Raw genomic sequence first — 16,846 nt, forward strand, 5'->3', positions numbered from 1 at the left:
GTCCTAAATCCAGAACTGAAACAGAGAGCAGCCACGCATGCGCAGCAACCCTCTATCAACCACTAGGGAAGTTCTGTGTGCTCTCCTTCACTTTGGGGGACAGAAGCGGGTCTAGAGGTGGGACCCACAGCTATCTAACATTGTTGGCCACATCCTAGCGATATGTATGCAACCCAAATAGAGGCTGCAATACACGTGCATCTTAAATGGGGAGGGGGTAAATTTTTGGGGCTTAAAATTTTTTCACAAAACATTCAAAGAAAGACCAATCGCAAGTCTAAATTCCAAGGCAATTTTATTTAACTGGAACCTAAAAAAAAAAAAAAATATCCCAACAATTCGCAGCCTGTGCAAAATGGCAGACCACGATTGTACAATAAAAAAAATAAAACCCCACCAAAAGATCTCTTCAGTCATTTCTTTCATAAGAAACATTCTCAAGAAAATTTACATCGAGCTTTTTACAAAGCATGTTATAAAAAAAGGTCCACATTCTCGCGCCATTTTTTTTTTCTACACCCGCCTTGCCTGTCCAACCAATAGCACAGGCAGTTTTTTTCTCCTTAAGACTCAAGTCCTTTAAAGAAAATAAAAATTTCAAAATAATTTAAGTTTTCAGTAAGACTTAAAAATGGCCGTCTTGTGCGGCGTGGCTCGTACCTCCAACACGTTAGTGTAACAGTGTCCATTGGTTTGGGGGAGGGGGGGGGGGGACAGACAGGCAGTGTCGGGGCCCCACCCCTCCTACAGTCCTGACCACTACTATAAATCCTTCAGAGCATTTCCGTACTCAGACTCCGCCAGTCCCAACTTCGGAAAGTCCATCCGTATTTATTAATTTTTTTCCAGGTGAGGCAGAGACGTCCTTCAGTCTGTGACAATGTCACAAGGGTTAAGTCCCTTATTTTTTGCTTCATGATAGATCCTTTGGAAATCTCTATATCGGGGGGCACATCAAGTCGGGGTTCCCCAAAGTGCATACGACCGGTGAATAAGAAGTCCCCAAACGGCTTTAACGCCACACTCCAGCGGCGTCTTAATATGTCCTTCCCAACCGTGATCTTCTCTGCTGGGCTGAAAATATCTTGACTTTATGTCTATAAAGTTTATCAACTGAAATATTTATGATTGACTCGTGCTGCTCAGCGTCGGCCGCCACTTCCGAGATGGAACCTTTGACCACTAAAAATAAAATAAAAAAATCCATTAATCCACAGATAACATACACAAAACCTATAAAATTAATATGATTTAAAGAGGAAATTTCTGTCCCTTATGCTTTACACTGCAGCTCTGCTTGCTCACTTTATAGGAAGCAGTTATTATTAAACTGCAGACAAAATCTAGAAAGTCTAAATACTCACCACAATCGCTAATGCAGACCAGCTAGAAGAACCTCTGTGTCGCTGCACGGCCGGCAGGGATCTGGAAAGAAAAATAAACGGACAAGATAAGCGGACGGGAAATAATAAGTCCTTTCATCGACATTTGCTGCCGCTGCAAAAATCGGGGAGGAGGAATTCTGGGGACAGAGCCTCATACAATCAACAAGATTTGTAGAAAAAAAAAAAAGGACGGATTGATGTAAGTTATGTTTGCCACGCGGGGCGAGAACACAGGCGTCGCATTGTCTGGTTACACAAACTTACATTTACTTGGACAAGCCGACAAAAAGGCATAAAATTAAATAAATCAGATTATTAAATATAAATAAACAGGAAAAAAAAAAAAAATCATATTATATTTAAAATTACAACGACGAGTTGAACATTTTGCTACACATTCAGATTCAATTGTCTGAACGAGACTAACAGTGTGAAAAATGGTGGAAGTGGACTCGCTGATCCTCTGCAGCTGCCCAGGTCTCTAGCTGCTCTCAACTTCTGTTCCTGTCTCCATACGGATCACCCAGTGATCGGCTGAGGAGGGCATTTCTAGGCATCTCATGTGTTGAGCAGGAAACCAGTAAGTGTTGGAACAGCAGTGGTGGCGGCGGGGGTTCTTCTCAGGCCCACTGCCACCAATATTTTTTCCCTGCAGGTGAAAACCCCTTTAAATAAAATAGTGACAACAGGTTCCCAAGATGGAAATCTGCTCAAATCAGTTGTCACTTCCCATCCCCCACTCCTCTTGGAAGCTCATACAAAGTGCATTACACAGCAGGGGGAGATAGAGCAAGAGCAAGCCTCTCCCAGTGAAAGAGGAATTATGCAAAAATTGCAGTATTTGACCATTTTTTTTTATGCCATGGACAGGAATATTTGCTGTGTTATCAAGGTGACCTTTAAAAGGACATCTGTCAGCAGGATCAACCCTACAAGACCATGCATACTGCCTGACAGGTTTGGTCCTGCTGATTAAAATGATATCTGTCTTGCGAAAATCAGTCACAGCGTTCCCGAGAAATAAAAGAAACGTATTCTTTACACATGAGAGATTCAGTAAAGCGATGGGCGTGTCCAGCACTAGAAAGCTAGGCCCCGCCTCCCAGTGCACTGAAGCCCTCAAGTGCATAAAGACTACTAAAACACATTTTTCTCTGGAACGCCTCAACCGATTTTCACAAGACAGGTATCATTTTAATTCAGTAGGATCAACAGTACCACGCAGCAAGACTGGTTGAACAGGGGTGACCCTGCCCCACGGGTGCCCTTTAAGTCCATGATTTACATTGGCAGTGTTAGATTACTCGGTTCTTACAGTCAGACACCTGTATATCCAAGAGCACTGTAAGAAAATTCTCGCTAGATTAGCACCCACAGTAAATCGCAGGGATTACTTGGTGAAATCAGGCAAACTATTTCAGTCACCTGACGATGGAAGCGCTTTAGAACATGGGGCCCTGACGGGATTACGCAGCACAGATCCTGCTGGGTAACCCTCTGACAACCCTGTGGTTTTATTTTTGAAAAAAAAAGTCTAATTTATTAATGGCCGAGGGCGGCGAGGCAGTCTGATAACATCCAATATATTATGATTCACCGTTTTTCAGACTAGAGCAGGTATCAAAATCTGCAGGCCATGACTCGCCCTTGCAAGGTTTGTTGCTCAATTAAATGACAAGTGCCTAAACCCAGAGGACGTCAAGCTCAATTAGAGCAATGATCAGAATCGATGGCTGTGTCAATAGAGGTCTAACTGAACGGCCCGAGGCGTGCCATTATCCACTTGCCCTTCTAAACTGTAACCATGCGGCAAATCAAGAGAAAAAACATCCGTCACGTGTGGCGGCCATTCTGTGCATCGGAAAAAACGCAGTCCACGACAGCCAAAAGGACGTATTGCTCAGAAATAGGGCACACAGAATATTTAGTGCACTGCTCAGAACTTTTAGGCCTCTTGCACACGAACATTGTGGGACCGCAATTTGCTGGCAGCCAGGACGGATCGAGACCCATTCAACAATGTATGGGTCCGTGAATCCGTCCGCACCTCAAAAAAAAAAAGAAAAAAAAAAAAAAAAAAGAACAAGTTCTATTTTTTTGGCGGTGCAAGAGGCACGGACAGAAACCCTGATCTGTGGGGTTCAGATTCATGCTTCCGTTCCGCATCTCTGCGATTGCGGACCCAATTCAAGTGAATGGGTCCGCATCCATGATGCGGAGTGCACAACGGGCCAGTGCCTGTGTATTGCGGACCCGCCGTATACGGCCAAGGGCGCACAATGTTCGTGTGCAAGTGGCTTTAATCTAACGCCCTGGCACAAGTCAACCATCAGATAAGGCCTCATGCAGACGACTGTATTTATTCTGCAATCCGCAGAGGACATCAGTTTTTTTTGGGGGCCCATTGATTTCGATCTAAAACTGGCAAAAAGTCAACCAGCAGATAAGGCTCATATACACGACTGCATTTATTTTGCAATCCCCAAATGCAGTTGTTGCATCTCAATTTTTGGAGGGGGACTGATTTCAATGGGTCTGTATTTTGAGTCCAAGTTTTGTCTTTTTACGAAATAAACATACGGAAGCGGAAAGCACGTGGATGATCTGTGTGCTTTATGCATCCGTAAGTCCGTTCTGCAAAGAGGTCTTATTCTTGGCCGCAAGATGCGGACCACAGGCCCATCGAAATCAATGGGTCAGCGAAAAAAAAAAAAAAAAAAATATATGTATATAACACAGATGTCATTTTGTATTTTTACAAAAACAGGTCATGTGCATGAGGCATAAGAGTCACACGGTTGCACCAGACAGTCGGACGTTTGCCTCACTCCGGCCCTATCCGATGGCTCGTTGTACCGCTGTCACAGCCACTGTTTCCCTGACAGGAAGACACTACGGACAGTTGGAACAAAAAGGTTTGCGTCGGAATGGCCAGCATGCAAATTTTTCCTGGAAGTGGCTGAAGTCGCTTTTCGGGGGTCTATCCCTAACAAGAGTCTATTCATGGGCACTGAAAAGAGCGGAGCTTTACTGCGTCTCCCGGAGCTCACCCACCGGCCCCATAATACCAGCATTGTGCAGGTCAGCTGCCCAAAAACTACAGGGAAATTCTTTAAAAAAAAAGATCCTCACTGTATCCTTAGGTAACCTGAAGCGTCCCCTCCGCGCAGCCCCGTCTATGGCCTCTGTAATCGCTGCTCGGACCCAGGAGATGTAATTACAGCATTTTTCGCAACTTCCAGCTGCTACAAGAGACTCGACCCTCTGATCCTCAGGTTGTCGAGAAAAACATGCGGACAGTAGACCACACTTGTTGTCGAAGAGGACTCTGCAATGGTTATCCCTTCTCATAAGAAAAAGGGACCGTCCACTAAAAGGGAAGGTCAACAATTTTACCGTTTATTTCACTATTCTGCTGGTGGAGTCACTGTGTACTTACATTACTTATCCTGTACTGATCCTGAGTTACATCCTGTATTATACTCCAGAGCTGCACTCACTATTCTGCTGGTGCAGTCACTGTGTAACATACATTACATTACTTATCTGATCCTGAGTTACATCCTGTATTATACTGCAGAGCTGCCACTCACTATTCTGCTTCTGCAGTCACTGTGTACATACATTACATTACTTATCCTGTACCTGATCCTGAGTTACATCCTGTATAATACTGCAGAGCTGCATCACTATTCTGCTGGTGCAGTCACTGTGTACATACATTACATTACTAATCCTGTACTGATCCTGAGTTACATCCTGTAATATACTGCAGAGCTGCACTCACTATTCTGCTGGTGCAGTCACTGTGTACTTACATTACTTATCCTGTACTGATCCTGAGTTACAGCCTGTATTATACTCCAGAGCTGCACTCACTATTCTGCTGGTGAAGTCACTGTACATACATTACATTATTATCCAGTACTGATCCTGAGTTACATCCTGTATTATACTCCAGAGCTGCACTCACTATTCTGCTGGTGGAGACACTGTGTACATCATTACATTACTTATCCTGTACTGATCCTGAGTTACATCCTGTATTATACTCCAGAGCTGCACTCACTATTCTGCTGGTGGAGTCACTGTGTACATACATTACATTACTTATCCTGTACTGATCCTGAGTTACATCCTGTATTATACTCCAGAGCATGCACTCACTATCTTGCTAATGGAAACCCATTGAGAGCTATAATGCAGGGAGACGTTGGTTTTTCCTATCTCAGACTGATGTGCAGTTCCTGGTGTAGAGGGGACACTTGTAAACAGCAACATCAAGCTTTGCAGACACTGAACAAGCGGGGATGCCGGTAGATTGAATCCAATAAGTAATAGACATCTGCAGATACACCATTAATCAGGTCACAGAAAATGTAGGGCTCACCTAGCACAAGGTTGGGGTAACGCTCCCATTTTCCCCATCTATAGCTGGTCTAAATAAAAGAGAATGCTGAAACGGCCAAAAAGAAGGGGCCAACCAGCCCCAAAGCCATTCGGCCGCACACCGCACTGATTCATCTTGACATGATTGGAGATGAAGCTTTCGATTGAACCTCCCTGGTGAGAAATCACAACCCAGGACCAGACAAGTCAAAATACACAGTGGAGGAGGAGGAGGATTAGAGGAGGCTGCAAGCTGACAGATTCCTCCATCACCAAAGGGGTTTTGTGGCTTAAAACCCCCCTTCCCTCCCCCGGCGGCCCCTACAAGCACCTGACCGCTTATGTCTATTGAAATCCTAAAAGAAGAACTAGAGAGCAAGCAATTCGGTGAGCAGTCGTCAAGAAATGGGCCATTTTCTTATAATCTGTGTGCACAAAGTGATCCTCACCCTCTCCCAAAAAAACATGGGGCGTTGGTCACCCGAGCACATGGGATTAGATCTACACAAGCTTCCGTGCCAAGAGAAACCATAGATTAAGGCCAGAAGAAAAAAAAAATTTTTATATATATATATATATATATAAAATGGTCTGCTCGCCATTGTCTGATTGACTCCACAGACTCGACCAAGCCCTGCCGAAATGGGAAAATTTAGGCAACAGTCGACTAGGACCCATTATGGTATTCTATGGAAAGTGATTTTATTCCTGCGCATGAGCCAATACTGTGGACTATAGGATGGTATAATCAGTACACCCAAAGTACATAGGGGGTGGGGGCGTCCATTTGAATTCGTGTTTGGTCTCGTTAACACTACAATTGCATTTTAGGGTAAATCCACTTTCCGTCCAGACAATGCCCCTGAAGAAAGCAGAAGAATGTACAATTGTATGATAATTAATCACCACCGTGGCTTTACAATAAGGGATTAGCACCTATTCACTAAAGATCCCCCCTCATTGATGGTGGTAATTACAAACCTGTGTACTCTGTATACAAACCCCCTTCCTCGGACACCAAAAAATATATATATACTAAAATAAATAAAAAAGTAGAAAATTCTATATATTCCATCTCCCCCCTCTCTGGACAGACCGCAGTAAAGTCTCTTTCCTCATCAGTCAGAGTTAATGACTTGCCAGAAACTGGAAGGAAATACAAAAAGATTCTTATCAGGGAGGTTGCGACGACGACAACCGGCTCCTTCCAGATCTCTCCAAATGCAAAACATACATAATAGGTTCCGCTCCAATATCTAACATGCCCGAGGCAACGATCATTAGACACGATCAAGATTAGACTCGACCTCCTATACTAAAGAGGCAATGAAAATAAAAAGGAATATTACAAACAAAAAAAAAAGCAAAAATAAAAATAAAAATAAATAAAGCCAATCAACACAGGGCATGCTGGCCTTTGTAGTTGTCGGCAAGAATCTAAATTAGATTCAATCAACATTAGACTCAAACTACTATACAAAGGGGGGGGGGGGGGGGGACTCAAAACATAAAATATAATATAATCCTATATTAAAAATACACACAAAAAAAAAAAAAAAATAGGAAAACACAAACTAAATCCACAAAACCCCCCCACAAAATAATTGGCTAATCAACAAGGGGCATGCTGGCCACTTGTCAGCAGCAATCATTAGATTCAGTCAAGATTGGACTCAACCTCCTATATTAAAATCCACAAAAAAAAAAAATAATTGGATGATCAACACAGGGCATGCTGGTACTTGTAGTCGTAGACACTTCAAAGTCGTCACCTATTGGCACTGAGTTATTAAAACAAGGGAACGCCCAGATCCAGGTTTCAGAGATTAGATTGTCAGCTTGTGGGGGCAGGATCCTCCTTCCCACTATATCCTGTCTGCTGTAGGTCACCAATCATACAAGTATTATTATAACCCTGGTAGTACATGTATTTATTTGGATTAGAGGGTGCAGTACACGCCTGGGCCTGTAGGGGCTGCTATTGATCTGTTTTTTTTATTTTTTATAAATATACACCTTAAAATGCGTAACTTTTAGAATTTTTTAGAATTATTTTATCTTTTTTTTGCAGGTCACACACTTCACAATATCTCCTCCTCCAGCCAAGGCGTCAAGTTGCTAAATAAACTTTTTGTCACTTACAAGGCAAGAGGGCCAAGACAGGAGAAGAGGCGGGGGAGGGGGAAGGCTAATTTCTGTTGACTCTACTGGACCATAAAAACCAAAGCAAACCCTTAATTGAGCCATTTCCTGGGGGTTGAAATAAGGAGAAGCAAACTTTTCACCATCAGGTTAATAAGTAATTCAGTAAGGCATTACCGATATGTGTCCCCCGTGAAGGAACTGCCCCGAGGGATGGGAGACCAGGTCAAAAAGGTCATTTATATTATCTTAAGATTAATAATTCGTGTCTTGCGGTGTTACTGAGTAACATTTACCCCTCCTCGGGGGGTCACAGGATAAAATACAAATATATTGGACACTACCACAAACTGACCACTAGGGGCACTGTTGATACAGCTAAAATCCAGTAGGCAAGACTGCACAGATTTAATGTATAGGAATCCGAAAAGGTTAATTTAAGAATATGTATTTACAGGTCCGGCGCAGCTATGCCAACACAGGGTTGTCATTCCAGCACACTTCACTAAAATGTCGCTCCACGTCTTTGACCTAGGGTGTGTCGCACAAGCAGGGACACACACCCCGCTGGTTATGTTTAGATCCTGTAAATCACTACCAGTCGGGTGAGTCAGGTGTTCTCGACAGGTCCTGCCGCCTCACTCATCGCCCGTAATAATCAACCTGCTGAGGGCTAACCTCGCACTCCACGAGCCTAAATGACTACTATTATAGTATTTAAAAACTGGGTGTAGGTCGCGCCGTAAACAGCATCACGGGCAATTAAATGGGGATCAGCGGGTGATTAATGGAGACGGTCATAAGCTTGCAGCCAATCGGAGGCTAGCGTTGGAAGCCAGGCTTATGACATCATCGCCATTTGTAAGAGAGTAATCAGGTGACGCTCTACGGGAGTGCAAAAACACCCTCTGAGATGTTCAGACGCAGGATTTCGCCCACAACCGCCAACCGCTGTGCGGTGGGGTAATTTCATGAGGACCTGCTCTAGGTTTAGCTCCACTGAATGGAGACTCCCGCTGCGTCTTTGCAAGGGATCAGTGCGCCAAGAATGGGACAATCTGGAAACGACATGGCAAAAAAAAACCTCGGCCGCGTGAACTCTTGGGGCGATCCCATTGAAAACAATGAGGCGCGGTCTCAGCCCAGATACGGCCGGACCGGATCTGCGCTGAAACCTTCTCCCCAAAATCCTCCACCTGAACATACCCTCTATACGTTCAAATCTTAGCTCCCGTATTACGAGCGCAACGCTCACACCCTCTGCAGAACCAAAATTAGTCAGTCAATCAAGGTTGGGCGTTGGAGCAGTAAAAACTATGCTAACACACACAAACTAAACAGAACCTGTAAGGTAAAATACAGGAAAAGAAAAAAAAAAAATTATATATATAAAATCAGATTTTTTTGTACAATTTCATTTAAAAGTTTCTTGCAACAAAAACATTGATATTGGGTTTTTTGGCTTCCCACAGCGCCACCTAGCGGCAGGCCTTAGTATTACAACAGACCGTAAAAAAAAAGCAATGGAATGGGACTAAAAGCTTTTTGAGATTTTTTTTTTTGTTCTCCTTACCAGAAATGGCATGTAAATCGAGAGTGTCCTCTGGCTTATAAGTTCATACTGGAAGCCGGTGATTTTGCGGCTAATGTCCAACTGGGGCGTGGCTTCGATAAACAAGCCTCCTTGATCCAGACTAAAGCAGTGGACTTTTTGGGGTTGGTGGTCCCCGTCCCGCACTAGAAGCTTCAGTTCTCCAGTTTTTTCCAAATAAATATTGGCTCCTTCGGAGCCTACGAAAGGTTTGATACAAACAGTGAAGTGCTGGACGCTGGAGGTGAAGGTGTTGGGGCGCAGGTTGACGATGAGCGCCCCCGTGGGGGTAAAGCCATTCCACCGAACCTTCCGAGCATCTCAGGTAGACCTGTTCCACGTCCTTCCGGTGGCTCTCGTGGGTCAGTCCACTGGGGAGAAGGAAGAAGAAGAGGGAGACCATTAGAAACAGGGGGCAAGACTTAAACAAAACAAAAAACATAACATAGATACAATAAAACGGTTTCGAAACCCCAAGAGCTTGCAATCAAATAGAGCTTGATCAGGATTTAAACCATAAAAGGGTTAACACAATTTCTTTTTTTTTGTTTTTAGATTTTTATAGGTCTTTTCATGTCATTCCAAATGTACCCAAAGGGGAATCCTAAGAGACGGTGACGTCACCGGCACAGACGGTTCAGCGCGACGCACAGGCAGTCGCACCGCTGGCATCTTTCAGGTGGAGGCAGATGGAAACGAGATGTAAACACGCCAATGAGGTCCGCAGTGCCTCGCGCCTCGACAACGTCACACAAGTTAAAAGCAATGGTCGTATCAGCGATATAGCGTTTCCAGGTCTTTTAGTTCCATATTTATTATTTTTCAGATTTATTTGAACCTTTTTCTATTTATTATGGATATTTTATGACTTTTAAAGCGTCATCTTAGCACATGACTTACCCCCAAAAAAATATTTTGTGGTACATTAAGTTTACACACCTCTAAATCTTAAACCCCCCCCAATCCAATTCTGGTGCTCAGCGACCCCTGAAAAGAACGGTCAATCTAGTTGGATGGGGATTTCGTCGAACTGCCCAAAAAATCTAAATATTATAACATTTTTCAGAAGTTTCTAATAAAAATAGAAATAAAACTACAACAAAAATAAAAACCACCCCTGGTGTAGATGGGGCCACCGCAGAGCAACACTCCTTTCTGTCACAAGTTCTAAGACTCATTTCTCAGAAAATGCCATCCACCGCCAGGTCGAGGAAATAAAGATTGACAGCTCGAGGAAATAATTCAGCTTTCTTCGACTTGACGGAGGGCGGACAAGGAGCCCCATTATATCAGGGAAAACATCTGATTATCAGCTGTCTTTTACAATCCTCCAACTTTGAGCTGAAAACACAGGCGCTGAACCTTCGCCTCCCATCAGCTGGAGGTTGTAAACCTCAAGGAGACCTGAAGAAGCAGCTCTGGCCTCCTTTATAGACTGGTTCGTCCGGGTAGGAACTGCGCCTGTAGGATGGGTGCAGCCCCCATAGGTCCCACTAATGCTAAAAAGTTACATCATAGCTCACCCCAGCAGATAAGTCGTCACACAGTAATAAAAAAAAAAAAAAAAAAAGTTGACATCAATTTATAAACTATCCAAAAACTTTTTACAAAGTCATCTTAGATGGCAAGCTCTTGGGGGGTGAGGGAATCAGCAGTGGTAGAAGAAGTTCCTCCGCTTCTCTACAAGTTCTCATTTTATTGCCAAACTTTCTTTTGATGGGGGGGGGATGAAAGGAATAAAGTGCCACCTCCCTCTCCTCACACCAAGGGTCTGTCTACAGCTGGGACCCCCCTGCAGGAGGGCTGAATGGAAGGATTTAAAGGGAGGGGGGGTGCCAAATGTTTTCTTACCTTCCTTTCAATTGCACATGTCACTGGAGTATTGCAATGAGGTCCCCTGTGCTGTGACTACCACCATGAAGACGCTCAGCAAGATCCTCCTTAGCATGGTGGCAAGTCAAGGCAAAGCAAAGCAAGGGCAAGAATAAAAATCCAAGAAAGCACACTAGGGGGCAGTAATCCAGGAGGGCAGGAGCAGGGCAGAATGCCAGGACATTGCACAGTGCAGAAGACAAGACTTTAGCCAGGAGCTCCCAAACTTCCTCTCCCCATCACTCGGGACCAGCAGAAGACAAGCCACAGCAGCACAGCCTCCTCCGCAGCCAGCTCTCTGTACACTGAGGGCTCCAGGCTGAGCTCTGCGCACTCAGCGCGCAGGCCCCGCCCACAGAGGCGTGGTAAAAACAGGGGCGTGGCGCAAAAGTTGTGGTCGCAGCAGCCCCCCGCCTCCTCCCAGCTCCTGGCACACTCCTCGACTCAAAGTGCAGACTCTCTGCTTCTCTACAACTCAACCCTGGAAGAAAAGAACACGCAGCCCTGTCTTATGGACTTCAGCCTGTTCAGGAATGCACTTACTGTGTGTGGAGGGAAAGATCCTTGAAGTGCAGAAAAATGGATTCCTGGACTAGAGAAACACCACAAAGATAATACTGAGAAGAGAAGACTGATTTCAGTGTCTGATTTCCTGAACAAGGGCTCAATAACACCTGCATATTATCGATGTGTGTTAATTTTGCCAACACAAATGTGTTAATGGTTTTATTTCTATTCCTTCTTTCATTATATATATATATATATATATATATATATATATATATATATATATATGTGTATATATATATATATATATATATATATAAAATCCAGAAAATGGACGGCACTCCAATAAGATGAAAAAATCGATGATATTCAACCATCCGGTGCTTTTTTCCTCTGTATATATATATATATATATATATATATATATCTACACATGGGTCATTTTTTAACAGAAATACACCTAAATTAGGCGTATTTCTGGCACAGATGGCGGCGCAGCAGTTAGTTGTGCCGCTATCTGCGACTTTTCCCTGCTCACGGCAGGTCTAAAAAGTGCGCGTGGTGGGGAAGGGGGTGGGCCAGAAGGCCTGTTTCATTCAACATTTTCTACACCTGATTTAGATGTAGAAAATGGTCTAAATGTAAGACATTAGGAAGTAGGAAGTTGTCTTACATTTCGACTGGTGCTCGATGCGCCAAAGTTTTGTAGAGGCCGGCGCCTCTTAATAACTTTGGCGGATCCACCCCCACATACAGGGGTTATTAAGACCGGGGTCTAAAACACCGGTCTAAATAAATGACTCCCATATTTTTTATGCACATCTGCATATCAAGCATTTTAATCAAGCATGTTTCAGCAACATTACAAAAAACATCATAAACAAATTGTAAAAAAAATATTCAACAGCACATACCGATATTTGATGTCGATTTTTCTACGCAATGTAAATGAGACCTAAGAACATAACAAGGTGGGGGGGGGGGCAAAAAGATCATGGGGTGCATTACTATAAAGTGTCACCTTGAAAGTTGGATCTAGGAGCGAAATAAAGAGCAGGATCTTCAAAACAGAAAATGTTCTACGCGTTTCATACACTCAAACATTTTCAATCACATTCTCAAAAAAGAAGGCTAATCAGCCGAAGAACTTTCTAGGCTCCTATCACGTCAAGGTATAGATCATTTTAGTAAAAAGAGGACAACTTTTTGATGCCATCTTTAGTGCCAGGAACTTCATTTGAAAAAGCTAAATTTGATGGGTACCCGAGTCATGAGCTGATGACCTTTCCATGCCATTAGTTAGGTAGCCCTCAGGCGGAAAAAGTTTAGCAAACTCTTAGTTGACGGGTGATAGATGACATGCTCACTAGGTCTAATTATGCCACAAAATTTGGATGGGGGCAGGGGTGCAACAACGAGGACAGAAAAGAACCACAAGTGTGACCATCACTCATTTGTGATCCATGATGGTCTCTGACTGAGTTGGTGTAAAGGCCAACCCTAATAATTACAATCAAAACTGGGTTAGCCCCTACATAAAGCTTTACCTAAACGTTTGTGCCCCCCTCTCCGTAAACAAGGCGTCATTTACCACTGTTTACTCAGGTGAATGGAACTTGTGCTCTGTTATTTGTCTTGTAGAAGATGGATGGAAGGGGGGAAGGGGTGACGGGGCGCAATAGATTGGAAGGAAATTTGAGCAGATATAATCAGGAGAGTTGTCCATCATTTCCCCCGGGACAAGAGGTTTTGAGGGCTTGAGGTTAGAAGAAGGTTCTTCAGTGTCATGATGGACCCGATCAGGTTATGGGATTCATCTGTGTTGTGCATATTCAAGGGTGACCATCATTTAGGGGCAGAAGATACCATACCTTAACTGCCCATTTCAGTATATTTAGATAGGACAGGGAGTTATCATATGTATGGTGGATCTGGCAAGAGGTCTTGAAAGCTCTGAAGGTTAGCAGAAGGTTCTTTAGTGTCACGATAGATAAGATCAGGTCACGAGATTAATCCACATTGTGTATACAAGGGTGACCCATCATTTAGGGGCAGAAGATACCATACTTAACTGCCCACTTCAGTATTTTAGGATTGACTGGGTGGTATATGAGTGGTATGGAGGCTTTGGGAAGAGAGTTTGAAGGCTCTGAAGGTTAGCAGAAAGTTCATCAGCGTCACAATGGACCAGATCAGGTCATATATTCACATTTTATATATCCAACGATAAACCTATCAATTAGGAGCAGAAGATACCACACTTAACCACCCATTCAAGTATTTTTGGATATGGCAGCGTGTTTTCATATAGGTGATACGGTGGCTCTGGCAAGAGGTTTTGAAGGCTCTTAAGGTTAGCAGAAGGGTCTTCAATGTCATGATGGACCAGCTCAGGTCACGAGATTCATCCACATTATATAAATCCAAAGATGACCTATCATTTAGGGGTAAATGATATCATACGTAACTTCCCATATCGGTATATTTGGTTAGGGCAGGGTGGTATCATATTGGTGGTATGGTGGCTCTGGAGATCGTGTTTTTATGTAGTTGAAATATAAGTTGGAGCAACATCTACAATCAATTTTGTACAATCAATTCCAGGTTTCACCCCACATTTAAAAAACTTTCTGATAGCTTCATTAGCTTCCTATGAAACACTCTGAGTCCCACCAGAAAATCTGTGAACTGTACGGCCAGTCACTAATGAACCATTAAAAAAAAATCACAAAAGTTAAAAGTTAAGGACACCACCATACACATTAGATGGTTGGTCAGTTCCTCAGAAGTCCACAGCAGTCTACATGTGTAAGGCCATCTTGGGTAGGGCGCTGCTTGATGTCTCAGATCTCCACCTTGTGTAATTGGGTTTGTTCGCCTTTAATTTTTTGTTAAATTGTTTTTATGTTTGCTTTTCAATCCTTTTTTCTGATGCCCCTTACAAATAACCCATGAAAAACGATTACGAACAATTTTGTTATCTGATCTGAGGCCTTAAAACGCTGAGGTCTTTGCCTCACTGAGAGCTGAACATTAAATTTCCTGCCTTGTGAGATGTCAGTTACGCCAGTGATGGAAACAGATAGAGCCTTTCATCTCCATGAATAGCCTCTTGTCATAATGTTATTAGAAGAAGTTTCTTAATATATTTTCTAAGAACTAGGCCGGCCCCACGTGGAAGTGAGTATCAGTTACCAACCTCTGGAGACAAAGCGCTGCAACGGCATCCAACACCCTATGGGCACAGTCAGGAGAATCTTCTACCTTAGTCAGGTTCAATTTCTGTTTCATAGGGGGCAGCATTCTATAGTAGTTATATTCTTGTACATAGGATCAGTATTATAGTAGTTATATTCTTGTACATAGGAGCAGTATTATAGTAGTTATATTCTTGTACATAGGAGCAGTATTATAGTAGTTATATTCTTGTACATATGAGTCACTATTATAGGAGTTATATTCTTGTACATAGGAGCAGTATTATAGTAGTTATATTCTTGTACATAGGAGCAGTATTATAGTAGTTATATTCTTGTACATAGGAGCAGTATTATAGTAGTTATATTCTTGTACATAGGAGCAGTATTATAGTAGTTATATTCTGTACATAGGAGCAGTATTATAGTAGTTATATTCTTGTACATAGGAGCAGTATTATAGTAGTTATATTCTTGTACACAGGAGTAGTATTATAGTAGTTATATTCTTGTACATAGGAGACAGTATTATAGTAGTTATATTCTTGTACATAGGAGGTAGTATTATAGTAGTTAGATTCTTGTACATAGGAGCAGTATTATAGTAGTTATACTCTTGAACATAGGAGCAGTATTATAGTAGTTATATTCTTGTACATAGGAGGCAGTATTATAGTAGTTATATTCTTGTACATAGGAGCAGTATTATAGTAGGTATATTCTTGTACATAGGAGCAGTATTATAGTAGTTATATCCTTGTATATAGGAGGCAGTATTATAGTAGATATATTCTTGTACATAGGAGCAGTATTATAGTAGTTATATTCTTGTACATAGGAGCAGTATTATAGTAGGTATATTCTTGTACATAGGAGCAGTATTATAGTAGTTATATCCTTGTATATAGGAGGCAGTATTATAGTAGATATATTCTTGTACATAGGAGCAGTATTATAGTATTTATATTCTTGTACCATAGGAGCAGTATTATAGTAGGTATATTCTTGTACATAGGAGCAGTATTATAGTAGTTATATCCTTGTATATAGGAAGCAGTATTATAGTAGTTATATTCTTGTACATAGGAGCAGTATTATAGTAGATATATTCTTGTACATAGAAGGCAGTATTATTGCAGTTATATTCTTTTACATAGAAGGCAGTATTATAAGTAGTTATATTGTACATAGGGAGCAGTATTATAGTAGTTATATTCTTGTACATAGGAGCAGTATTATAGTAGTTATATTCTTGTACATAGGAGGCAGTATTATAGTAGTTATATTCTTTTACATAGGAGGCAGCATTATAGTAGTTATATTCTTTTACATAGGAGGCAGTATTATAGTAGTTATATTCTTGTACATAGGAGGCAGTATTATAGCAGTTATATCCTTGTACAAAGGAGCAGTATTATAGTAGTTATATTCTTGTACATAGGAGCAGTATTATAGTAGTTATATTCTTGTACATAGGAGGCAGTATTATAGTAGTTATATTCTTGTACATAGGAGCAGTATTATAGTAGTTATATTCTTGTACATAGGAGCAGTATTATAGTAGTTATATTCTTGTACATAGGAGGCAGTATTATAGTAGTTTTATTCTTGTACATAGGAGGCAGTATTATAGTAGTTATATTCTTGTACATTGGAGGCAGTATTATAGTAGTTATATTCTTGTACATAGGAGCAGTATTATAGTAGTTATATTCTTGTACATAGGAGCAGTATTATAGTAGTTATATTCTTGTACATAGGAG

The 16,846-nt window shown here is 42.0% G+C and overlaps 1 protein-coding gene across 1 annotated transcript; it reads right to left on the reverse strand.

The window, feature by feature from the left end:
* Positions 1–278: 278 nt before the first annotated feature.
* On the reverse strand, positions 279–11,677 carry METRNL (meteorin like, glial cell differentiation regulator). Its single transcript, XM_040437641.1, is given in 11 exon segments — positions 279–956; positions 959–1,008; positions 1,010–1,071; positions 1,073–1,182; positions 1,365–1,383; positions 1,385–1,425; positions 9,490–9,510; positions 9,513–9,795; positions 9,797–9,878; positions 11,256–11,265; positions 11,368–11,677. Coding segments are annotated over 11 exon segments (855 nt in total). The 5' UTR covers positions 11,456–11,677; the 3' UTR covers positions 279–867.
* Between the last annotated feature and the right edge of the window lie 5,169 nt (positions 11,678–16,846).

This window comes from Bufo bufo, chromosome 6, assembly GCF_905171765.1.
Source record: "Bufo bufo chromosome 6, aBufBuf1.1, whole genome shotgun sequence".
NCBI classification, from domain to species: domain Eukaryota; kingdom Metazoa; phylum Chordata; class Amphibia; order Anura; family Bufonidae; genus Bufo; species Bufo bufo.